The sequence below is a fragment of the Misgurnus anguillicaudatus genome, chromosome 9 (genome assembly GCF_027580225.2).
Source record: "Misgurnus anguillicaudatus chromosome 9, ASM2758022v2, whole genome shotgun sequence".
Classification (NCBI taxonomy): domain Eukaryota; kingdom Metazoa; phylum Chordata; class Actinopteri; order Cypriniformes; family Cobitidae; genus Misgurnus; species Misgurnus anguillicaudatus.
This window is the reverse complement of record NC_073345.2, coordinates 30,965,192-30,991,909: the sequence shown is the minus strand read 5'-3', so window position 1 is coordinate 30,991,909 and position 26,718 is coordinate 30,965,192. Positions and strand designations below refer to the sequence as shown.

Sequence of the window (26,718 nt, the reverse complement as noted above, 5' to 3'; positions counted from 1 at the left end):
CAGATATAAGCTCATTTGCATTTAAAATGAAAAGCATTTCCTTTTAGTATTACTTACTAAAGTCTTGTGAAATGTCCCCTTTAAAAGACACTTTTTGAAATGAAAAGAAATTTAAAGAAATTAATGTCATTGCATACTGAAAAAAAAACAATGATGCCAGATCCTTTCTCAGAAGAAACTTTTTTGTTTGTTTTAACTACGTTTATCCATTATAGTATAACTGAAAACCGAAGGAACATTTTGCTATCCTTCTTTATAAATAATGCTATTTGGTTTAATATTTTATCTACTGAAAAAAATATTACAAATATAATTTATATAGTGGGGTCCGTGTAAAATATACACATAAGTACTTTGTCATACATAGTAACTCATATTTGAAATGACTTATTTTAAATCCAAAAAGCATTTCTGCCAAACATCTAGTAAATTAATAATTATGTGTAAACGTGTTTTATAACTTAAAAAAATGTATCCTTGTAATTTGAATATTATTTGCATATTTATGATTATGTAAACTCTTTTCGTTACTTATGTAACGTTACTAGTTATTATTGGCTCTTATGGCAAAATGTTGGACGCTCCCACATTTGCTTTAGATAAAAGTGTCTGCTAAATAAATAAATGTATATATTTAAGGTCACTATGTTTTAGGGGCATCTTTCCTACACACTTCAACTATACTAGCCTTTAAATCTGATGTACACAGCCAACAAGACTATTCTACCTATATATGTGTTTATTACTATGTACATTCATGCTTTGTGAATGCAAACACATACCTTGAATGACGTTACCGCCCATACAAGCTTGAGAGACCTGTGTGTTACACTCTAAGTTCCTACTCTATAGGTTCCTACTGTCGCGCGCTCATTCTATGGGCTCGTGAGCGCGGAATCTATAGACTGCGACACTGACGGGAAACGCATCTCGCGCTTCCGGGAAGCGGCGGTGCAGAATCATGGCGACCGTCTCTGTGTGTCAGTACAATCCCTGCGGTTTCAGTTTCGAGAACTGTAAGAGGTAAGAAGCGCTGCCACTTTTCTCTCTTTTTTAACGGCGATTTATGTGTTCGTGTGTTTTATTGATAATCTGTTACTGTGAGTGAAATAATGGAGAATTTTAACGGGGTTTTAAAGGGTTTCATAACGGCTGGTTGAGTCATGGCCCGTGTGAATGACTCAGGAGAATTCACTGGAAGCCTATTTAAAGACTCGTTTTTATTTAAAAGCGTACATAAAGACGTATAATGTCTTATAACATTCAGAAATATGTTTCAAATGTTGTAGATTTTTTCTTCTGTCATTGTTATATGTTTTGTCTATTGGTGGACTTGAATGCCCCGCGCTCATATTTCACCGGTCCAAACAGTGACCACAAAGAAAACACACATTGAAACGTTATTTTCTTAAGTTGTAAGAAAATATTTTTTAAAAGTTTTTATAATCAAGACTTATCTAAAGAGATGTATCCAAATATTTTTATTTTATTTTGATTTACAAATGAAAATCACAAATGAGGCTTGCTTTGCATCGTCTTGTTTGCTTACTTTCATATAAATTACAAATTTTATTATATAACATTTTTTTTTAATAAATGTAATTTCTTTTGGATAATCTGTGTATGTAAAAACGGATACAAATTATCAATTGTATTAAAAATTTAAAAGAAGTGTCCACTAGTTGACAGGATTATTAATATAAACACACTGTAAAGGGATTAACGTTACACTTAAAGGGATAGTTCACCCAAAAATCTAATTCCGTCATAATTTTCTCCTTCTCATGTTGTTCTAAACCTGTATAAGTGTCTTTTTTCTGATAAACACAAAAGAAGATATTTTAATAATGATGGTAAGGACACAGCTGATGGTAACCATTGACTTTCATACTAGGAAAACAAATATGATGTAAGTTTTGTGATAAATGAAGAAGATATTTTGATAAATGATGGTAGTACACAGTTAACAGTACCCATTGAATTCCATTGTTTTTGTTTTCCTACTATGGAAGTCAATCAGCTGTGTGCTTACCATCATTTATTAAAATATCTTCTTTTGTGTTCATCAGAAAAAATAAATTCATACATGTTTACAACAACATGAGGATAAAAAAGGTGACAGAAATTTTATTTTTAGGTGAACTATCCCTTAAATTTTTAAGTTTTATCAACTTGAAATAAAAAATATTTTCAGCTTTTTTGACTAGTGAGGATTTGAAATTATACAAAATAAAGTTGAAATAACTTTGCTAATTTAGGTATTTTTTATAATTGATAGCAACTCTTCACTACTACTACTACTACTACTACTACCACTACTAGTCAAGAAAATTTAAATGAATTTTAAATTCAAGTAAATTAAACTTAATTTAAGTGCAGCAGGGAATTTTAGATTTGCCACATGGGTCAAAACGTAATACTTGGTGCAAAATCACATGACCACCTTTCACTTATATAAATTCACTCATGCAAATATATATATAATGTTATGTAAATGCAAAAGTAAATCTGGACCCTTCGTGCATAAGGAGACCACAAATACAGGGTTCACAAGGGTCCTTAAAATCCTTGAAAGTTTGTAAATCCTGGGAAAAAAATTCAAGGCCCTGGGAAGTATTTAAACATAAACATACATAGATACAGGTCATTGAAAGTGCTTGAATCTATTTTGTGCAAGAAGTTTTCTGAAAAAAAAAATCCATATTATCCCCTGTGTAGTGTAGTATAACAAAATAAAAATTCTAGACGTTTTAAACACACGTGCTAAACTGTTTGCTTTGAATGCTTATATCTTCTGTATGCGAATGTTGATTCATACCAAAATGCTTTTTTGCATAGTTGTGTTTGACAAATGAAAACGTCTCGGAAACATGGTTTTAAGATTTCTAGAGGAAATATATATATCTTTTTTAATCTTCCTTTGATGTAATTATACTTTATTCTCGCCATGAATATAGCCTTAGAAGCTGGTATGGCGTTAAAAAGAAAGAAAGAAAGAAAGAAAGAAAACGTCTCGGGTTACGTATGTAACTGTTGTTCCCTGAGAAGGGAACAAGCCACTGCGTCTCCCCTGCCATGCTTCCTGCGTCCCTTTGGCGATATTTTAAATAGCGTTATACTTCCTAACTCCTGCGTTTTTGTTAAGCCTCATCATTGGTTGAATTTGATATACACATTCAGACGCACTTACCCCTGGAGGCGTCCCCAAAGTGTCACGCCAAGGGAACTGTAACAGTGTATCTTAAAAGGTAGCACGATGTAACCTTGCTCTCACTTGAAATGTGTCCCTACATTTAGTTCTTGAATTTGAGGGTATTGGACCTGGAAAGTCCTTAAAAAGGCTGTGTTATTGAAGTTGGTAATCTAAAGAGTTAATATGACAGTACTGATAGATGGTATTCTTATCCATTTCAGAGAAAAATATTGATGTGTTACCAAAATTCAATATACAGGTCATCCCTAAAATATAATAATAAAAAAATAGATGAATGGGCTGGTAGTATTTGAAATATTATTATGACTAATGTTTAAAAATCAACAATAGGTATTTTGCTGTATAGCTGAGGTAACATCTTTTCTTTTGACCACCTGTATGAAAATCAGGTTATGCATGAGCTTTAAATGTGAATGGTTTATATTTTGGAAAAGTAATATCCTTATATGTGTGTGGTAGAAATGCTCTTCTGGAAGCAGACATCAGTAAGCTTGGATTGAACGTCCCAGCCGCTCGCAAAACTGGCACAACCATCTGTGGTGTTGTTTATAAGGTAAGTAATACATTTAATTTACCTGTACATTTATTTTAACCATGATATGATTTCAATCACATATGTGAAAAACTTTCTCTCTCTTTCTGTCAGGATGGTGTTGTTTTGGGTGCAGACACGCGGGCGACTGAAGGAATGATCGTGGCTGATAAGAATTGCTCTAAGATTCACTACATCTCTCCCAATATCTAGTAAGTACAACATCACACGTTCATTTCGATCTGTATTTACGCAATCCCTAACACAAAAAATTATTTTAATTTAGTTGTTGTGGAGCCGGTACCGCGGCGGACACAGAGATGACCACACAAATAATCTCCTCTAACCTGGAGCTCCACGCTCTGTCCACCAGCCGTCTCCCTCGAGTCGCCACCGCCAACCGCATGCTTAAACAGATGCTATTCAGGTAATGAATCTGTTATGCACGTTGTCTTATAACTATTTTGTTTATGGGTGATTCTCACAAAAACTTGGTTTTAAAAATGTCAAGCATGAAAATGTAAAAATTGCTTAAATTTACTTTTTCCCCACCAGACATTGAAAAACAAAGTCTGGAGTAAATGGGAACATTAGTTTAAAAACTTTTACTGATCATTTAGCACTTTTTGTAACATAATTAAAAAAATTAGTCCTAAAAAATCTCATTACCGCAACAGTCAGAAAACATCAACACTGACATATTTTCAAAATGACATGACAAACCTGAAAGAACATAATTTGGAGATTCTGCACATGCATTTAAAATCAAAGTATTATGCTTCTATTAATTAAATAAACATTTAATAAGCATCTGTTGCGGTAATGATAATCAAAATGTCGTGTAAGCATTCTGACAAGACAATATTTCAAATTAACTGTAAAAAAATGATCTTACCTGGTAGCCATCTTGAAGTAACTGGTCCATGTGCTTGGTCACTCAAAATCAAACTTTATTAAAATTCTGTATGTGTGCTTAAACTGTTCTCAAAAAGTGTTGCGTAGGATGAGAACATCAGGCATGGACACATCATTTTCCTAATTTTTCTTCATTATTATTATACATGAATATTCAGTAAATATTTTTTCTGTCATCTAAAGTGGTCTAGCAAAACATCCATTTATTTTTTTTCTTAATATTTTTGTGTTAATTTGATTAAATTACAACATAACGCATGTTCAAACACAGCTGGACACATTGCGGTAATGAGAATTTCTGCAGAAAATGAGATAAAATTTCCAATTATAACTTCTTATGTTGAAATCACACATTGTGCAAGGTAGAACACAGTATTGTGTTAATTCTGATGCTTTTTAATGTTACTATATTACACATTTTAAAGCTAAAATCATTAGTGCCGTGGTGTTTTAATGGTTTCGTGAGAATCACCCACATGCATACCTTGTGCATAGGCTTTCCACCTTTATGCATAAATCTGGGAATATGAGGGAATTTTAATTTCCTTGGAAAGTCAAAGAAATTTTAAAGAAGTTTAAGTCGTGGAAATTTTAAGTAGTGAAATAAACATTGCGAGTTATATACTACAATCTTAGTAAAATGATATTTATAACTTCTTAACCAGTCATCCCAGATGACTGGACGTCATAGAAATGTTATTGGTATCTGTGTTTCTGTATATGTAGGTATCAGGGGTATATCGGTGCTGCTTTAGTACTTGGAGGCGTGGACTGCAATGGCCCACATTTATACAGCATCTATCCTCACGGTTCAACAGACAAACTGCCCTACGTCACCATGGGTGAGTTACCCTAAATGTCTTTTTGGTAGGGATGCACTAGTGGTTCGGCAACCAATACTAATAAGTAAATAAAGCCAATCAATTTTACAGAATAATGACGTTTCTGATGATCAAGTAGCAAACCAGTGTAAAGTGAGACGGTGCAATGTATTCATTTAATAGTTTTTGTTGCCGAACATTCTGCGCCATACCTGTTAACATTGGGATTTGAAAATGAGGGAAAATTCCTGAACCCTCTTGTCAAAGCTTGATTAGATTACAAAAACTGTAAAGACTCTTAAAGGTTTCATAGGCCATTCCACTTCCTGTTGTTCCACTTCGACTTCCTATGTGGTGTGGCCAGGTCAAACACTCACGAATCAAACGTGACCCAGTTCTTTAGATTTTTGCCCCACCTGCACTTATTTATTAAATGTATGTAAAAAAAAAATGTATCGTCTCACCAGGTTCAGGATCTCTGGCAGCCATGGCAGTCTTTGAGGATCGCTACAGACCTGACATGGAGGTGAACGTCTTTCTCATCCTTACGTTTTTAGAATCATTACTCGCTGTCGGCTCTGTTTGGCTGATCTCTACTGAGGTTTATACAGTGTGATGTAGGGCTCTCACAATGAAAAAAAAATCGTCTCATTGCGATGATTTCAGATCACCGCAATGATTGCACATCTCTCTAAAAAAACACAAGGGGGAGCTGCAGCGGCTGTAAACAGTATCAGATTACTTTTAAATATGTGCATTAATATTTACTGCCAGGTAAACCTTGCAAAAGATTTATTTTAAATAATCAGAACAATTTGTGAAAATTATTTCATAAACAAAGAAAAAAATGATTGAGAATTAAATGTCAAAGCAATAAAATAGTCAATTAATCGCCATAATCGTAACAATTTATTATTAACAATTAACCCAAATTTCATAGTGTGATGATGATGATAGCGGTTGTGTTTATCAGGAGGAAGAAGCCAAGAGTCTGGTGCGAGATGCGATAGCGGCCGGTATCTTCAATGATCTGGGCTCAGGCAGCAACATCGATCTGTGTGTGATCACCAAAGGGAAGGTGGATTACCTGAGACCTCATGATGTGGCTAATAAGAAAGGCGTCAGGTAAGTGTTTATGCCTTAAACATGCTCTTATTTGGATGTTTGCATGGCATGCAGGCTACGCTCGGAGGCATCAATGAAATGATGCATGAAGTAAATTTGCACGGCCATATGCAGTTATTTTTGTACGACAAAACTGTTAATAAGATTCAGGAAATGGTTGCAGTTTGTAACTTGCTGCCATGTGTATGCATGATATTATTTTAAGATTCTGGTCACTAGTTTGTGAACTGAATGCAAGGCTGATTCATAATTTAATGTTGCCTGTTTCCTTTTAAGAGAGGATAAAATTGATGGGCACCCTGTGTGAGTAATCGTGTGTGTGTGTGTGTGTGTGTGTGCCGCGTGTGTGTTCATGCACTGCTCAAAAGTGAGTAAAAACATTCCTGTGTTGACAATAAGATATCTGTAGGTTTGAGGATAACCTCCAAAACGTCATGTGAAATCAAAAAGAATCAAAATAATTTACTGTATATTTAAATAAATATTACATGTTGATAGGCTTTGTTGTCTAGTAAAAGTGACATGCATTTTATCCCACTTTGAGCATTGAAGGTAGTTTACAGGTGAAGTATGTTGTTTCTGTGTAAGAGTGAGTCATTTTTCTGTTGAACTAACACCCCTATTGCACGCCGATGTGAAAATACATGCATTATTAGAGTTAGTACTGTAATTTCTCTGCTTCACGTTCTGCATCTGTTCTCCTCATAGAACCGGAAGCTACCGGTACAAGCGTGGCACCACCGGGGTTCTGACGAAGACCGTGACTCCAATAAATCTGGAAGTTGTCGAGGAGAGCATTCAGACCATGGATACCTCCTGAGAAGATCAGTCACCACAATTTCTTCCCCTTAAACGTTTTCCTTATGTGGTGATATAGTAATTTTGCATTATTTCCAATAAAAGAAATTGCGTCATAGTTTGTGTCAATGCTTATTTTGTTCATTTGATTGCAAAGATACATTTAAAGTATACTACATTGTTGCCACATGGTCAAACTATATTTAAATTACAGTAAGTGATATCTGTTTTTGTGATCAGATATTATCTGTGACCACGGACCACAAAACCAGTCATGAGTCACACAAGTATATTTATAGCAATAGCCAACAATATTGTATGAGTCAAAATGATAGATTTTTTTTATGTCAAAAATCATTGGGATTTTAAGTAAAGATCATATTTCATTAAGATATTTTGTAGATTTCCTACCGTATGTATAAATAAAAAATATACTTAGCAACACATAATACTAATGATCACTTCATTTGGACAACTTTAAAGGCGATTTTCTCAATAATTACTTTTTTTTGCACCCTCGGATTCCAGATTTCCAAATATTGTCCTATCCTAATAAACCATACATCAATGGAAATGGAAAGCTTTCGGATGATGTTTAAATCGAATTACCCTTATGACCAGGTCCAGTGTCATATTTTATTTGGTAAACCCAGGTATTATTTTAATAAGGTTTTGGTAGTAAACTATACATTTCTTTACCACGAGGGGGCGTTAAGGAGAAACCTAAATAAACCTTGCATCTATATATTTAAGAAAAAACATTTACATGTTTATTAAGATTTTAGTTTTTATATTATAAACAAATAGATTAATATATATATATATATACACATTTTATGTATCATTTTAATGTTAATATACATTAAGTATAAATATAACACACATATATATATATATATATACAGGGTGCGATTTGTGAAAAAAACAGAGGGGGGGATGTTTTCATAGGCGTCGATTTCGGCGATGGTGGGTACCCACCATATTTCGTCATGAGTCATTTTGTACCCACCACTAGTTTTAACTTTTTTGACTGTTTTCAGTGGTTATGAAGAGCAATATGAGAGAGAAATTTGGCAATCATTGTCCGACCTAACAAAAATCCATTATAATATTATTATTATTATGTTTTATATATTTCTAATTAAAATATTTCTAATATTCAGAAATGCGCTCTCCGCTCACGACCTCTGATCGGAACAAACCCGAACTTCACTGTCTGCTGAACTTGTGCAGAAACATAAAAATATAACCAGCTTTTCAAAATGGTTTTAAAACTAAACGTTTATACTATTTTAGCACAAATTATGAGCTTATTGACGATTTTTTATAATTCTTGACATAATGCGTCTCTGTCCACAGCACATTTCAAAACATTTTAATTTATAAAAATAAATCATGAGAACATGAACTCATCACTGCATTTGCAGGAATTGTAAAATCTTTTTTCTTATTAACTCATGAAGCAGCCTAACGCAATATTTTTACTCTAGTAGCTTATCTTTCCCCACACATATGAACTGTGATCATGCACAACGAAAAAACACGCAAGAATTAAATCTTGAATGGCAAAACTATATGGCACAACGTAGTGTCAACTTAAACATAAATATGAACAATGTATTGATTGCAAAGTTAAACCATTACAGTAGAAACGGTTTTAATGGTGCTTTTAAAGTAATAACATTAACTTTACACCGCGATGCTGAGCTACAGTGAAATGATAGAGAAGTCAGATGCATTATGTGTTAGTCACTTAGCCTCGCTAAACGCCTCATCGGCATGTATCATGTGTAACTTCGGCCATTCTCAGTGGTGTGACTGGGACACCAACTCTGCTCGTCATCATAAACAGATAATCAGATTGTTATGTTTATTCCCGCTTTATTAATATGCGGCTGTATATGCTGCATTTCATCGTTTCGACACACCGCTCCATAACCATCTCCAAGTGTTGATAGGCTATTACTCGTGAGGTGTAACCAATCAGATAGCGCCGTGGGCGGGACAATGAGCAAGTCTGCAGAGTGGTGAATACAGAGATGCTGCGTGGCAGCTGTATCATCAGAGCCAGCCAAAGTAGCGCATTTTAAAACAAAATTGACTTTAATCAAACCACGGATCCGTGATAAGTTTTGTGATCCGTCTCGCCACTAGTGTAGTAGCACTGATCACTTTGAGGGGGGGATAAATTTATCCCCACCGGGGAAAAAAATAATTAAGCAGAGGCAGGGATACATTGACCAGAAAGGGGGAAATCCCACGCATCCCCCCCGGCAAATCGCACCCTGTATATATATATGTATATATATATATATATATATATATATATATATATATATATATATATATTCTATTATTTATATTATATAATATATATTCTATTATATTACATTATATATATTCTATTATATTACATTATATATATATATATATATATATATATATATATATATATATATATTCTATTATTTATATTGTGTGTGTGTGTGTGTGTGTGGCGGACACTACTTGAGTATTTTATGTAAATTTACTAAGCATTTGTGTTTTATCAGAGTATTTGTCTTGGGAAAAAATATACTTTACAAAAAAAATTTCACTACATTCTAAAGCATAGACTCATACTATGTATTCATATTATATTGCATATTAAAATTTATTTAATACCTAAATAAATAAAAATTGTGTGCTTTTACATTTCTTGTACTTTTTACTTAATTAAAAGTTTAAAAAAATAGATGTTTAATGTACTGAAATATTAAATATAAACCAAAAACTTGAAAATTATGATAAAATGCTTTGGAATATGTTTTCCAAAGAACACTGAAAACATACAAATAAAAAATACTTAAGTATTTTTACTTTCTACAAAGAAGTAAATTTTAAGTAGTATCCTATATCCTATATATATATAGCAAAGTTTTAATGTCCATCCATATTTATTTTTCACTCTTTTTATTAAGATACAAACAGAAAATACAGGAAATATGTACACAGAATTTAAAACAAAACAATTTTCAGGACTAAATGTTGTCTTCAGGCATCAGTCGGTATTTAGCGTGACCTGTTTTGGCACAAAACACATCTTGAGCTTTTTTGAGGAGACTTAACTGAAGATTTGAAGAAGTCCTGAAGTCATTTGATTATAATTAGATATTAGGATTTAATTTCATTTAGGTTTAAGAGATCCTGCAGCTGCCTGCTATTTCTCAAGTTTACCTTAAATACTTGACACTTCAGCTTATATTTTTATACTGTTTTTAATACCACATACACATTGTATTTTCTGGCTGTATTCTAATAAAGAGACTGATAAATAATTATATATGATCATTATAACATTGCAAAAAGAACACGTCTTGTATCTGTATATTTAGATTTTTTATACATGTATATATATGTGTGTGTGTGTGTCTAAATTTATATATATATATATATATATATATATATATATATATATATATATATATATATATATATATATATATATAAAATGGAGAGAGAGAGAGAGAGAGACGTATGCAAACACAACTTTTTATTTGGTATGTGATTAATCTTTTGACAGCCCTAATTTATAACAATATAACCTTAGCACTAATAATAATCACAATTCGGTTGCAAAATTGTTAATAGTTTATTGTTAATTACACAACATTTACATGAGGACATGAAAACTGAATGTTTAATCACTTAAAATATAACATCTTGTTGGGGAAAATTGAATGTTAAAAACTTCAACATTGAGTACTTATGAACACTTTTAGATATCTGACCAGCGAACAAAAATGTCGAACTCAAGACGGTCCAACATATTGCCTGTAAAAACAACTGTGTGTGCGTGTATGTGTTAGCAACAAAGAGAAATAAGTAACTCGGCTGTAACGCAAAGTTATATGTTGTTATGGATATATTAGCCTAACAGGAAGTGTGTATAAATAGAACCTTGTGACATCAACATGAGGTCTGAGGTCGTCTGACCTGACCAATGTAACGGCCTTCCACTTTCTCTAAACCACTGACCATATAGCATTGTGATACATCATTCATCAACAATCTGCATTCGGCCCAATACAAATCTACAGAAATGTTCAGCTTTAAACACAGTATACCGTCTTTCAGCCCACATTCTCTCTTCGCTCATCTTCCTTTATCTCATATCTATCATAGCTTGATCAGTTGGATGGAGAGACGGCAGACGTCACAGGTTTGCACAATGGTTCTCCTTGCTGCAAATATGTGCGTTTGTTTCAGGTGCTGGCCGTCCACAGGTGCATCTGTTTGGCGTATTGAAGGACAAAGACGATGTCGGGTCGCTGGTCGGGGTCTGGACTGATGCACATACTGACCAGATCTCTGAACTGGAACAAATACAAAATGTGTAGTTACAAAGCCGTTTACATGTTGATGTCTCTGTTCCTAGACAGGGTTCCCACACCTTAGTTAACTTCAAATTCAAGGACTTTCCAGGTTTAATACCCTCAAATTCAAGGACTAAATGTGGGGACACATTTCAAGTGAGAGCAAGGTTACACCGTGTTACCTTTTAAGATACATTGTTACAGTTCTCTTTCGAGGGAACTCGCGCTGCGTCACTGCAGTCACACTTTGGGAACGCCTCCAGGGGTAAGTGCGTCTGAATGTGTATATCAAATTTAATCAACGGTGAGGCTTAACGACAAAGACAGGAAGTATATCGCTATCTGAAATATTGCCGAAAACGGTGTTACAGGGACGCAGGAAGTATGGCAAGAGAGATGCAGCGTCTCGTTCCCTTCTCAGGTATCAACAGTTGCATACGTAACTTAAGACGTTTTCATGTGTCAAACACAACTATGCAAAAAAGCATTTTGGTATGAATCAACATTCGCATACAGACGATATAAGCATTTACAGCAAACAGAAAACTTTTTGCATAAAATAGATTCAAGCACTTTCAATGACCTGTATCTATGTATGTATATTTTCAAAATTTTCCCAGGGCCTTGAATTTTTACCCCCAGATTCACACACTTTAAAGTCGCAAAGAAATTGAAATTAAAAATTATATATATATTTTTTTGATATTGTGGTATTATTAACAAATGACTTAGGCTACGTTTACATGGAAACGATCTGAAAAGAAACCGCAAAAGTGGCGTTGCGTTATCACTTTTTATTCGGCATTTATACAAGCATTTTGAGGGGGAAATCTGCGTGCATATGGTGACGCAAAAGTGTGTGATATTCGATGTAGTATGCACTCCAGGCGGCTAGGTGGCAATGTGAAGCACTGACACACAACAACACCAAGTCCGTGTGCCTGCGTACAACCTTCTTTCTGGTTCTCCCAGGTCTCTTTCAAAGCCGTCTGGTTTGCCTCTGACGAATTGGCGCCTTCTCTGATCAGTAATACTTGCTGTGAATAATTTGTACAACTGCTGGAAAGACTTGTATATTTATCAGAGCTGCTATGGCAACTTGAAGGTCCGACGTATGGAAATAATCTGACATGTTTGTTGTTATTTTCCTGAACTGGTGCATGCCTGTGACGTAAACGCGTACACAACGAGAGCCACCGTGAGCAGACTTTTGCGTTTTTACTCTTTAGACGAGAACGTGACGGTAGATCGTTTTTAAGATTTCCACTCTGAAGGGTGGTTTCACTTTTTTTTGCGTTTTTAAGCCCCCAAAACGCCGTCGCCGTGTAAACGAAAGGCACATCCGATAAAATATTTTTACGTTTTCACCCTCGAGCGTTCTCGTGTAAACAGGCCCTTATATGTGAGCTTCATTATTTTTTAAAAATTTGTGTGTGCTCATAATCTTTAATCAAAAATGCAAATCTCCTCCCCTCCTCAAAACGATCTTTCACTTCCGGTCATAAGTATGGCAGGTGGGCGGGGTCCGGGAGAAGATTGCAGCGATTAGCAATTAGCAACACGACCCAACTTCAAACGATCCAATCAGATCTCGATGGACAAATTCAAATCCAGCCCTGCCTTATTTCATCTCAAAAGCCGTTTCATTCGGATATACGTCACCACGGGAAAAATAAGGGAATCGCTACTTCCGTTTCATGGCAACTTTAAGGACGCGTGGGAACCCTGTAAACAGTATTTTAAGGCATTACTACTGGGGTATTACCTCCGTCCCCCCTTTAAGAAACGACACAACTGCATTAGGTTTTATACAGTATGTGTGTGTGTAGATGTCGTACCTTCTGCGAGTAGTGTTCGGACGGGAGTGGTGGGTAATCGCACTGCTCGATCTTCTGACACAATGCGACCAGGTTCATCTTATCGCTGTAAAACGGGCTGTGTAAAGCTGCCATCTGAGAGATTACAACAATTATAGTAGTTTTGTTAGGCACAATGTTAATGAATGCAACAGTGATATGGTGTAAGTTATAATAAAATAATGGTATAATGTTGTTTGGGATCTGTAAACATTCTGAACAATTGCAAATTTCTTCATTAATATATAATACAATCACGTGTTTATACATCAACATAGTCTGTAGCACAACTGGTCGAGCATTGCTTTAGCAGCGTAAAAGGGTTAACTGGCATACTAATGTATACCTTAAATACACTGTGAGTCACTTTGGATAAAACCGTCTGCCAAATCCATAAATATAAATCAAAATGAGCATGTATGCATGTGTTTACCTCATACAACAGGCACCCCAGAGACCAGATGTCTGATTTAAAGTTATAGCCATTTTCATGAATCCTTTCCGGAGACATGTAATATGGAGTTCCAACTGTGAGATACAGACAAAGACAAGAAAGTTGTAATTATTTGCATGGTACTCTGATAAATCAAGACAGCATCTTTCTCACATACATGTGTATGCTATAGATTTTGTTTGTTTTGGCCTTTATTTGATAGACAGTATGTAATGAGAGAAGAGGAAAGTACAGGGTGGATAGAGGGGTACGGGATCGGCAAAGGACCTCGAGCCTGTACTGATACTCGGGTTGCCGAAAGTGCGTCTGCACTATATGTCGGAGCACTATTGTACTTGAAATTTTGAGGTGAAAAAATGGCCATGCTTTCATGTTATTTACTGACTATCCATGTCTGAGTATATTTCCATATGTGCACAGATGCTGAGCGTTACCGAGCGAGTGTGCGGCTGTGGTTTTGGAGCTGAAGAATCGACCCAGTCCCAGGTCACCCAGTTTAACCTCTCCGGTAGCCGTGATGAAGACGTTGGCTGGTTTTATATCTGATAAACACAGACAAACATTCAGAGAGAAAGCCAAGAGAGATTTAGTCATTTGTGTTACAGATTAGTGATTACTAATAAAAGTTGAAGCATATTTGTGTCTGCAACTTATTTCTGAAATGTTACAGTTTTTCACAGTCACTTTGGAGCATTTATTGAATCATTCTTAAAATTTGCAAAATAATAAGTGCATTTCTCAAAACATCAAGGATGTTCTGCAAAAGCCTGTAAGTTAATCTTTTAAAAGTACATTTTTTAAACATGTCAGTCCCATCAAAATGGCAAACAATGGAAAACAAGACGGTCAAAATTTTTAGCCATGATACTAAGTGTACAAAATTATGTGTGTCCGTATTTTCTGATGTAATCTTTGGACGAATTCACATTTACACCTTTATTTTTCTTCTGTAAACAAATTACAGATGAATGATAATATAATGATTAATATTAATCATATTTAGCAGTTCAAATAAAAAATTTAAAATTGAGAAAGGTTCACTGTACACTGTTAGAAACGTCAAATTTTCAGTAACTCAAAATTTCATGATTCACTTGACAGCAATTTATCAGTTCAGTTCACAGTTACAAAAAAAACCCTATGGAAAACATGCTTAGAGTAACATATTATGACACATAGGTAAACAAAATTTTGCATGACATGCCTTGTACGATAAAGTGTCCTAATATGTCCTAATATAACTAAGGCCAAGTCCTGGATTAATCTAAACCCTGTCCGGGAAACAGCCCCTAAATGAGGTGTAAGACTATTCAACAGAAACCAGTATAATGTATTTGAATGAAAATGACATAAGGAATTGAAAATGTAAGAAACAGCAGACAATTGTACATAATCATCTGCGTGATTGTATCAAAGCATTTGCAATTTGTTCAAAACAATGAGAATTTGCTTTTATGTTGTGCACAACTGACTTAATAATGTGCAGATTTTGAAAAATTACTAAAAACAATTAGGACAAATATGTGACCCTGTCTGTGAAATCCAGGCTCAAGTCTTATAATGTAATGATGAAATTAGGAGCATGAAAGTTTGATTTCTTCTTCCTTTATTTCTTTACGCCATTCCAGCATCTACGGCTATATTCATGACGAGAAGCCATATACACAAGTTTTATTCAGACAAGTTGATCCAAAAACAGGTTGGGGAGGGACAATTCGGCATCTCCAATTTGCCATGTTTTTGGCCTGTGGGAGGAAACCGGAGTACCCGGAGTAAACCAATGCTGACACAGGGAGAACATGCAAACTCCAAACGAAATGGGGACCAAAGTTTGATTTCAATCATTAATTTCAATCTTTGACATTTTTCAATCTTTGATTGAATTACTCAGTCAATATTAAAGATATCAAGGTTACATTTGTTCTTTACGCAGGGTTCCCACCCTAAGCCAAAGGTCATATTCCTTGACGTTTTCCTGACTTTCACTGACTAAAAAGCTGAATTTCTATGACCCATGTCTGAGATGCTGTGAGCCTGATAATATAGTGCCGTGGTTCTCAAACTGGGGTCCGGGGCCCTCAGGGGGGTCACGAGATGGTGCCAGGGGGGCCCCAGTTTTATGACATTTTATAAAATACATTAATTTATCATGAATTCTGTGAAATTAAACCTAAAAAAAAATAATGCAGCACTACTTTGTATAATTTAATGTTTTGTTTAATTAAAATGTAAAGTTTTAGAACTGTTTTTTTGTCATAAATTTTCTTTTGGGGGCCGCGAAGAAATGCACCGTACACAAAGGGGGCCGCACGCTGAAAAAGTTTGAGAACCACTGATATAGTGTACAATGTGAGTTTATAAAAAAAATCATGAATGCATGAAATTAATAAACAATGCCAATAAACGGCTGTTTAGATTGTAGTTTACTTGAAATCAGTGGACACGGAAATGGCATTACTTATGTCACAACTTAACAAGCAGATTACATTTTGAACTAAAATATTAAGCGACAAACAAAATCCTTGATATTTAATGACTTATATAAAAAAATTTAAAAATATAAAATTCCATGACTTTGAATGTCTGGAATAAACTTTTTACAGTTCCATGCTATTCCAGAAATACCATGACCTGTGGAAACCCTGTTTACATTATGTAGGATGATTTTATGTAGAAAACAGTAAAACACAAAAACATATGTCCGCAGATGTGAGCTAAATCTTAGTAAATTTCTTTAGAATGAGTCTTTGAATGATCTCTTTTGTATAAATGATATACAAAGTACATAATGTTTTTATAAAGTTTTTTGTTAATACTTTATTTTAGGGTGTGTGTGTGTGTGCGTGCATGTACCTCTGTGCATGACTCTGCGTGAGTGCATGTGTTCCAGTGCACTACAGAGTTGCACAAAATACTTCCATATTGTTCTTTCTGGAATCAATCTTCGCTTCTTCTGAAAATACTGCACACATAAACAACACACATAAGTGACGGGAACTCAAATAAGGCACAAGATATCACTATTTACATATAACTCAAGATTTTACCCTAATATGGCAGCTCTTAAAGGAAAACACCACATTTTTCAATATTTTACTGTTTTTACCTCAACTTAGATGAATTAATACATACCTATCTTTTATCAATGCGTGCACTTTTAATCTTTGTAGAGCTTCAATCTTCTTGAATTTGTTAGCATTTAGCCTAGCCACATTCATTCCTATGGCTCCAAACATGTTTTATTTTGTGCCACCATACTTACTCTTGTTACTACTCATGAAAGAGTCTTTAAATAGGGAAAACATGGAAGTGTTTGGTGGCTTCTAAATTCATCCCTGTTTGGATCCTAAGGAATGAATGGGGCTAGGCTAAATGCTAACACATTCACGAGGTGCTGTACAAAGATTAAGTGCACGCATTGAAAAAAGATAGGGATGTATTTATTTGTCTAAGTTGAGGTAAGAACATAGTATAATATTGAATACGGTGGTGTTTTCCTTTAAAAAAAATGTAATATGTGGTTATATCTGTCACCACATACGGTTTGTCACAGGCATAGCATGTTCCTGGATTAACATCCTTAGAACAACATTCCTAATAACTGGAACCAGACCGCCCAGACCTTTTTAGTGCTGATTGAGGGGAATTTGGTTAAGCATGGTAAAATGTGTTAAGTGGAACTGAGAGTACTTCAATCTTATTGGACATAATAAATATAAACCACTGACATGCAAGAGGTGAACTAAAAGTATTTTCATTTTGTGCTTTGCTTAGTTAATTTCTGTGTTAACTGATTTTTATTTGCTCAATGTAACAGGACGGTGTGATCAGATAAAAGAGGTGGCAGATGCTTTTATCGAAAGTTACTTATGGTATTCATTTAATCTATACAGTAGGGCGGGGCATATGAGTAAAGACAGTAAAGACACATGACAGCTTCAGGTCACAATAAAGCCACCATCTCTCTGCACTAGTCACCTGCTTGTCATGAAGACATCACAGTGTCACCTCCCATTGTTTATCAGGTGCTGATCTGCCACATTTCTAACAGTAGAGAACAAACACACATGCTGACAATGACCTTTATCATCTGAGAGAGATCTCCGGCGTCGGCCAACTCCAGGACGATATTCAACTTGTTGTCTTCAATAAACGAATCCAGATATTTTATTACGTTTGGATGGTTTAAGTGCTGCAGAAACACAACAGATAGAATCGTCACAAACTCGGGTGCATAAAACACACAAGTGTGAATCTAAAGGCACGTTACTAACCTTTAGCAAGTCAATCTCTTTAATGCAGTCTTGACGAGCTTTAGCATCCATCATCTCAAAGATCTGACCACAAACAACGAATAACACAATGTTAGAAACTTTTTCTGTGCAATGCATACACAATTCGGTATACTACTTTAACTCATTCCCCGCCAACATTTTTAAAAAGTTGCCAGTCAGCGCCAGCATTTTTTATGATTTTTACAAAAGCTTAAAGGATTAGCCCATTTTCTTAAAAGAAAAATCCAGATAATTTACTCACCACCATGTCATCCAAAATGTTGATGTCTTTCTTTGTTCAGTCAAGAAGAAATTAGTTTTTTTGAGGAAAACATTGCAGGATTTTTCTCATTTTAATGGACTTTAATAGAGCCCAACATTTAATACTTAACTCAACACTTAACAGTTTTTTGCAACGGAGTTTCAAAGGACTATAAACAATCCCAAACGAGGCATAAGGGTCTTATCTAGCAAAACGATTGTCATTTTTGACAATAAAAATCTACACTTTTAAAGCACAACTTCTCGTCTAGATCCGGTCGTGATGCGCCAGCTGACCCCACGCAATACGTCATGACGTCAAGAGGTCACAGAGGACGAACACAAAACTCCGCCCCAGTGTTTACAAGTGTCTTGAAAGAGGACTGTTCCAACTGATACTAATTAATGTCTTTGTGTCAGTTTATTGTTTAAAATGGTCCGCAAATGTGCGTTTTATATATGTAACACGCGACCTCCCTACGTCACTACGCATTTACGTTAGGTCGCGCTGGACCGGACCGGACCAGACGAAATGTTGTGGTTTAAAAGTGCATATTTTTTATTTTTATTGTCAAAAATGACAATCGTTTTGCTAGATAAGACCCTTATGCCTCGTTTGGGATTGTTTATAGTCCTTTGAAACTCCGTTGAAAAAAACTGTTAAGTGTTGAGTTAAGTATTAAATGTTGGGCTCTATTAAAGTCCATTAAAATTAGAAAAATCCTGCAATGTTTTCCTCAAAAAACATAATTTCTTCTCGACTGAGCAAATAAAGACATCAACATTTTGGATGACATGGTGGTGAGTAAATTATCTGGATTTTTGAAAATTGACTAATCCTTTAATGCCTTCCAGAAAATGTTCTTCTTTAAATATATAAACATACAATATATGAAATGAATGAACAGAACCCCTGCTTAATTTTTTTTTTCAAATTTTGAGCAAAAAGCAGAGATAATTGCATTTTTGTAAAGGACTTTTGTTAGAGATCAGATTCAGAACGATGATCAAAACATACACAGAGTTTTTACTGTTTTTGGATCAGTGGATGCTTTATTGTTTTATAAATTGGTTAAGAGCGCCAACTAGTGGATAATAGTGGAAATATGGATTGCCATAAAAACTCGTCATTGGCAGGGATGTGTTTCCTCTGATTTTTCTCATTTTAATGGACTTTAATGGACCCCAACACTTAACAGTTTTAATGCAGTTTAAAATTGAGTTTCAAAGAACTCGAAACGATCCCAAAAGAGGCATAAGGTTCTTATCTAGCGAAACGATTGTCATTTTTGGAAAGAAAAATAAAAAATATGCACTTTTAAACCACAACTTCACGTTTCCTCTGGTCGTGTGCGACCTCACGTAATACGTCATCACGTCATGAGGTCACGGATAACGTATGCGAAACTCCGCCCCAGTGTTTACAAGTGTCGATAAAGAGGACCGTTCTGACTTGTGCGTTTCATATATGTAACACGTGACATTTCGACGTCATTACGCAATAACAGGATGTCACACTGGCGCGTCACCCAGCCGGAGGAGGAGGAGAAGTTGTGGTTTGGAAGTGCATATTTTTTATTTTTCTTGCCAAAAATGACAATCGATTCACTATATGGGACCCTTGTGCCTCGCTTGGGATCGTTTAGAGTCCCCCGAAGCTGCGTTGAAATTGCAATTTTAAACTGCATTAAAACTAACAAGTGCTGGGGTCCACCAAAGTCCATCAAAACGAGAAAAATCCTGGAATGCCTTCCCCAAAAAACATAATTTCTTCTCGACATCAACATTTTGGATGACATGGTGGTGAGTAAATTATCTTGATTTTTTTTAAATAGACTAATCCTTTAACAATATAAATCTTACATGAAGTTATGTGTAAAGTATTCAGAATCACCTGTACTTTCTTTAGGGCCACCTGCTGGTTGTCTAGTAGACACGTGGCTTTATAAACCTCGCTGAACTGACCACGGCCGATCTTCTTCTCGACACGAAAGTTGGAAAGCATGGAGCAGTATCCATATCCCAACATGTTCCTCTGAGAAACAGACGGTGTAAGGGCAAGTCATTACTAGTATGTGCTATTCTTGTAAATGATTTATACAAGACTGACAAGTGTAACAATGTGAGTCTGTGCCAGCAGGTGCATATCAGCATGTATGTGTTTGATCAGACCTGGTCGTTCTGTACAGGTGCTGTGTAATTTTTATTCTGATCTTGAAAGCCGTTCTGTTCCATCTTGACATTCCACACCTTGCAGACAAACACAAAGATTTCTGTGTCAATAAAAAACATTCAAAAGGGTGTTTGATTCTTACACGTTTAGCATAACTGTAGTTATGTGTCATTAAAAACCACATCTGAAGTAATCTGTCAACACTGACTGAGCTTAAACCAGCAGCTGTCAGGCCTTTAAAACAACAGTGGATTAAATCTATTTACTATATATATATTACCCGGTTAAAGGAGGTTAGCCGAATATATTAGGATATTGATCAAATTTTTTATTTTTTTTAATATCCTAAAATTTTTGAGCCTTTTTTCAGAAAGGACAATGAAGAGTGACTTGTTTAGAAGTGGAAATTTTTAGTTTGGATTTGCAGTAAAAGACAGTCACACATAATAAAGTACTAATGAAATGATTAAAGTGACATCTGTCAATATAAGGCATTACTGACTAATAACTGTTTCATTGCAATTAAAGGTAGGGGACATATCATGAAAATCTGACTTTTTCCATGTTTAAGTGCTACGATTGGGTCCGCAATGCATTTATTAATCTAAAAAAATGTGAAAAAGATCAACCCAGTAACTTAGTTTTGATAAACCATTCTCTGCAAGCATGTGAAAAACTTGCTTATTGAAATAGGTCATTTGGCTCCTCTTGTGATGTCAGAAGGGGATCATACCGCCCCTTAATCTGCACTATCCAACCACCGCACTGCCATTTAGTGCAGAGATCAGCTCATTTGCATTTTAAAGCAACACTATGTAGTTTCCATGTAAAAATGACTTACAGCTCCCCCATGTGGTTGAAAAGCGCAACAGTGCCTGGTATCAGACACTCTTCTGCAGGCAGGGGGAGGGGCGGGGCTGTGTGCTCTACCCTCCACCGCCACTTTCAGATGGCGCTTTTCCATTGCATAGTACCCCACAGTTTAGTTTAGTTTGGGTCGGGTCAGCTCACCTCACTTTGGCGTGGTTAGCTTTTCCATTGAGTTTAGTATCACTTCGCAGTGGGAGGAATTATAGGCGTGTCGTTATATTTGCGCTGCATACGGCTGTGACATCATACAAGAGAGAGCGTCCTTGTACATTCCCATACATTTATTTATTTATCAGTCCGCCACAAAATTTAAATTGGCCACCACAAATAGATGTTTACTTTGCACATCGCGTTTATAACTACCTATGTCTCACATGACAGTTTCTTTTCAAACACCCGTGGCGTCAGTCGATGGCTCTGCAGAGCCTCAATGAAGTTGCATTAAAGCATAAATAATACTGACGTGCACATCGCGAATGTGCCGCCACAAAATTAAAATTGGCAACCACAAATAGAAGTTTACTTTGCACATCGCGTTTATAACTACCTCTGTCTCACATAACAGTTTCTGTTCAAACACCCGTGGCGTCTGTCGACGGCGCTCCGCTGAGCCTCAATGAAGTTGCATTAAAGCATAAATAATACTGACTTGCACGTCGCGAATGTGCCGCCACAAACTGCAAGTCTGGAAAAAACTTTTATGTGTTCCTGATTCACAACCTGTGGATGTTTTTAATCGCTAAAAGGGTGTTTGGAAACTTAAAACAGAGCACATATGACAATATGTTTGCTCGAGACAGCGCAAGCTAGCAGCAAGCTTAAGCTAAAGCTAATATTTTACATAATAGGATGACGGCGCCGATGACGATTCTCTCAGACCAATCAGTGAACTACAATGTTTACGCGTCACGTTTGGTATCAGCTCGGGTCGCTTGGAACCCCAACCGAGGTGGTACGAAAAAAAGTATCGGGTACTACGAAGTGATCCCAATGGAAAAGCTCCCAAAAGTAAGCTGACCCGACCCAAACTAAACCAAACCGTGGGGTACTATGCAATGGAAAAGCGCCAAGAGTGTGCTTGTAGCAGCTAGGAGGCTGCTCAGGTTGCAGCAACAGTACAATTTGTCCAGTTAAAAGTTGTTCTATCACTGAAATAATTTTAGAGACATTATTTAAGGGTACAAAAAACTACATAGTGTTGCTTTAAAGGACACATTTTAACATGTTATAATAAATTATCTGTGTGATATTTTGAGCTTGAATTTCACATACGCACTCTCGGGACACCAAAGATTTATTTTACATCTTAAAAAAGTCTTGTGAACTGTCCTCTTTAAAGTTAAATGACTGAACCTAAACATAAGAGTTGATAAAAAATGCTAATTTATAAGAAAACATGTCAGACGCACTCATAAGGTTTTGCATTTGAGCTCTTAATTTTTAAAGGGGCCATGTCACAAGACTTTTTTAAGATGTAAAATAATTCTTTGGTCTCCCCAGAGTACACATGTGAAGTTTTAGCTCAAAATACCATACAGATTATTATAACATGTTAAAACTGCCACATTGTAGGTGTGTCCTTTTAAATGCAAATGAGCTGATGAAATGCAAACACTGATCACAATTTGTTGCAATTCAAATTCAATTGTGCTGTCAATTATTTTTCTCTCTGCATTAAATGGCAGTGCTGTGGTTGGAGAGTTCAGATTAAGGGGCGGTATTATTATAATAAGATCCCCTTCTGACATCACAAGGGGAGCCAAATTTCAATGACCTAATTTTTCAGGTGCTTGCAGAGAATGGTTTTACATTTTCTAGGTTGATAGAAGCACTGGGAATCCAATTATAGCACTTTAACATGGAAAAAGTAATATTTTCATGCCATTCAATGTTTCTTGGCTATGACATTGATTTTCTCGTGAAACTTATGAAGCTTTTGCTAAATGATCATGCTTAAGTTCTTACAAAAACTTCCTAGGAACCACTTTAGGACATAAAACGGATCACACCACAGTTACAGAGATAAAATCTTTGTGCGATGAAGTGTGTAGTAGCGTATTTCCAAAGTATTTTCCAAAGAATACATTGCAAGTGTGTGTGTGTTCATGGCTCGTGTCTCTTTCACACTGTACAACAACCTGGCATGTACAAACAACTCCTGTTTAATTTTAAACAAGCTCCCGGCAAGCCTACTGACCCACATTCAAACACACATACGCACACAAAATGCTTTGTGAAGCCATGCCAACATTCCATGCCTACAAGGTATAATAAAGTCAATTGAAATATAAAATGAATGTGTCAAGTTTTTTAAGCACTCGTACAGGTATGTTTGTGTAGTACGTGCATGTGATTCAATTGTGATCTTTTGATATTAGCAGAATACCAAACAGTCCGAAAAAAGTAGTTATGAAAATGTATACACTAGGCCTATATAAGCTATATTTGAGAACCTGCTTGTAAGTGATATATACTGCAAATTGCATTAAAATAGCTCACATCAGAAGTAACACAAATATCATAACTCCTAGGATTGCTATACCTCTTGCTAAAAACACAGATCATATCATTTCTGACATAAAATAAACAACAAAATGACAAAAGGTCAGTTCCTGCCTATAAATGTGCATAAAAACATGTCTGCAGAAAATAATTGAGAAGGGGAAGGAGAGGGTGTTTCTGTACCAATTTCCTTCCATTCACAAAAAATAAAGAGGAAGAATTCTCTCCTACGTCTGGATCACACTTTATACCCAGCATGCAACTGCGTGCACTTTGCATATACAAGCAGATTTACAGATAGTGTTAGATGCACACGATAGTTGTTTCCTAGAAAACCCTTCGCGTACTTAGAAAGCTGTCACATGTTGTTGCACGAGACATATCACAGTGTTGTTTAATTACAGCAAGTTTGAAGCTGGGTGTGTAGTAAACAATTGTGTAGTGAATGGATGGATGGATGGATGGATGAATGGACAGATGGACAGACAGACAGACAGCAATAGCATTAATCTTGAGGAAGTGACCTGTGCAAATTTTCAACAATCTAACTTCCTCTAATTCTGAGTCACAGACTTGTATTTCCGCTCGATATAACACTTCTGATCTAACAGATCCGCAATACCACGAAACCTCTACACATCTACACGCTGTGGGTCGTACAGATACACACAGGTTTCTGATCACATCTGCATCTGATTTGGTGATACCAACCCACATCAGTAAAGCATCATGACTTGTCACAGAAATAAACATGTTTGACTGTGTTAGTATTTGTTTGGCACTGATCACTACAGCGAACAACATGAGTCATACAGTTAGTTGATGAAGTAATTTTTTGTATACAGTTCTAAATTAAGATTTAACTATCCAACTAATCTATCTGAGAGCATTGACAAAAAGGGGGTGTGGACTTGGAAAAATTTTGAACTTTTCTTATACCTATTTATATAGTCATGACTCATGCTGCATAAACTAAAAAAAAAGGTAACTTGAGTAGACATGCCAAGTAGTAATAGTGACATGCTGTACGTCATAGTAAACCATTACATTTTATCAAATGATTAAATAATTAGATCATTATTTATAATATAATAATAAACAAATATTAGAATTAATAATAGGCCTCATAATAATAATTTTGTAATTATTATGCATGCTGTTATTCACATTTAAACTGTAATATTTACTTTTGTAAAAAAGATCAAAGCAAAAGTTGAATAAAAGTATAATGCTAACGAGGTCTGATCATTTTAAAACCATTAGAAACAATCCAGTCAAATGTGTCCTTGTGTTGTGACTGATAAATAACTGTTAACCACGTTTTTTACCAAATTACTTTGCAAAAGTTCACTTCGCGCCATAAAGTATTCCGATCCGTGACATGTGAGTGTGAATCACGGGCAAAAGCGATACTTTGTGGCCAAAAACACGTGAATGAATACAAACAAACACCGCCTGTGGGCGGAGTCATAATTCTTCCACAGAAAAACAAGCCCAGTCTGCAGCGCCATAATATCAATACTTTTTCAATAAAGGCGACTTAAAAGCATCATAAAAGATCAAGGATCATATACGAATGTTGATTTAAAGTCGTGTGTCAGATTTGTGTAAACTTGTGGGCTTTAACAGTAGTGCATAGGCGTGTACAAATGCATGCGGCGCAGAAGTCGAACACGTCATGACATCAAAGTACCGCGAGAGCCATTCGAAACGAATGGCTCTCGCGGTACTTTGATGACATACGCTGATCTGTCTGCGCAGCGCCCCATAAGTCAACACACCTCCTATTTATCAAGCTGAATTTCAGTGTTTCCTCTATATTTGCAACGCGGTAAGACTATTTTTGGGTATAAACTTTTAGTAAAGTATGCGTTTACAAAATAAGCCACGCCGCCGAATAACGCCGTAGTATGCAACTTATCTACGCGTTTCGTATCTGACACATGCAAGCAAGAGACATACAGAAGCCCACTGTACTTTCACTAAACCATATGCCGATATATAGCATTGCCTACCTTGCATAAAAGTTTATTCCAGTGGGACTACGTACACATTGTTGTTTTTCGTCTTCATCTATCTTGCCGTTAGCGCACTACACCGACACGGTTTGCGCACACGCCAAATGAACCCCAGGAGCGATTTGGCACAATCTTCGACACGAACACGTTGTGCAACTGTAAAACACTCCGTATCCCGAGGCGTGCGCGCGCACACACGTCACGAGCATCGTGTTTTCAACAAATTGGGTTAAAAGTCACGCAGCTGTTCCACTTACCCCTCAGATGCGTTGCTGGAAATACTCGTGGGGCAAAAAATGTCACGAAGACCCTTTGGTCAGCATCCACGCACCAGATTCACTCGTGTCACGGCCCACGCGAGTTTGAGTCACACCCCGGGAATCACATGGCTTGAGCAAAGACACTTCTGTCTCTTTATTTAGCCAACACTTACACTTTTTAATGACTATTTTGACTACATTGACTAATGACTAATAAATACTATACTTGGAACATTGCTGGCAGCAAATTACTATCATAATTTCCTGATTTTAAAAAGTGTATAGCCTAT

General features: G+C 35.9%; 2 protein-coding genes across 4 annotated transcripts; one reads left to right on the top strand and one right to left on the bottom strand.

Moving 5' to 3' along the window:
- The first annotated feature begins 864 nt into the window (after window positions 1–864).
- Window positions 865–7,523, top strand: psmb7 (proteasome 20S subunit beta 7). 2 transcript variants are annotated; one of them, XM_055180830.2, is made up of 8 exons: window positions 865–1,023; window positions 3,674–3,767; window positions 3,861–3,958; window positions 4,033–4,173; window positions 5,388–5,503; window positions 5,950–6,008; window positions 6,456–6,607; window positions 7,316–7,523. In XM_055180830.2, exons 1-8 carry the CDS (start codon window positions 962–964, stop codon window positions 7,425–7,427), a joined length of 834 nt encoding a protein of 277 aa, XP_055036805.1. In that variant the 5' UTR covers window positions 865–961; the 3' UTR covers window positions 7,428–7,523. The 2 variants fall into 2 exon arrangements, with proteins under 2 accessions (XP_055036805.1, XP_073727580.1); XM_073871479.1 differs by lacking the exon at window positions 7,316–7,523 and adding an exon at window positions 6,884–6,957.
- Window positions 7,524–11,017: 3,494 nt separating this feature from the next.
- Window positions 11,018–26,567, bottom strand: nek6 (NIMA-related kinase 6). Of its 2 annotated transcripts, none has more exons than XM_055180602.2 (10): window positions 26,426–26,567; window positions 20,778–20,855; window positions 20,500–20,640; window positions 18,345–18,407; window positions 18,152–18,262; window positions 16,924–17,032; window positions 14,505–14,612; window positions 14,050–14,144; window positions 13,599–13,712; window positions 11,018–11,760 (listed from the first exon to the last, which is right to left on the bottom strand). In XM_055180602.2, the coding sequence occupies exons 2-10, from the start codon at window positions 20,838–20,840 to the stop codon at window positions 11,650–11,652; spliced, it is 915 nt and encodes a 304-aa protein (XP_055036577.1). In that variant the 5' UTR covers window positions 20,841–20,855; window positions 26,426–26,567; the 3' UTR covers window positions 11,018–11,649. The 2 variants fall into 2 exon arrangements, with proteins under 2 accessions (XP_055036577.1, XP_055036576.1); XM_055180601.2 differs by lacking the exon at window positions 26,426–26,567 and adding an exon at window positions 26,166–26,354.
- Between the last annotated feature and the right edge of the window lie 151 nt (window positions 26,568–26,718).

Bases quoted from the DNA above. Each gene is read 5' to 3' on its own strand.
- psmb7 (XM_055180830.2), top strand. From the start codon at position 962: ATGGCGACCGTCTCTGTGTGTCAGTACAATCCCTGCGGTTTCAGTTTC. The intron at 4,174-5,387 runs GTAATGAATCTG...CTGTATATGTAG, and splicing joins CTTAAACAGATGCTATTCAG to GTATCAGGGGTATATCGGTG. The intron at 5,504-5,949 runs GTGAGTTACCCT...TCGTCTCACCAG, and splicing joins ACTGCCCTACGTCACCATGG to GTTCAGGATCTCTGGCAGCC.
- nek6 (XM_055180602.2), bottom strand. From the start codon at position 20,840: ATGGAACAGAACGGCTTTCAAGATCAGAATAAAAATTACACAGCACCT. The intron at 18,408-20,499 runs GTGATTCTGAAT...GTTTGTGGTCAG, and splicing joins TGGCCCTAAAGAAAGTACAG to ATCTTTGAGATGATGGATGC. The intron at 14,145-14,504 runs GTAACGCTCAGC...TGTATCTCACAG, and splicing joins CACAGCCGCACACTCGCTCG to TTGGAACTCCATATTACATG.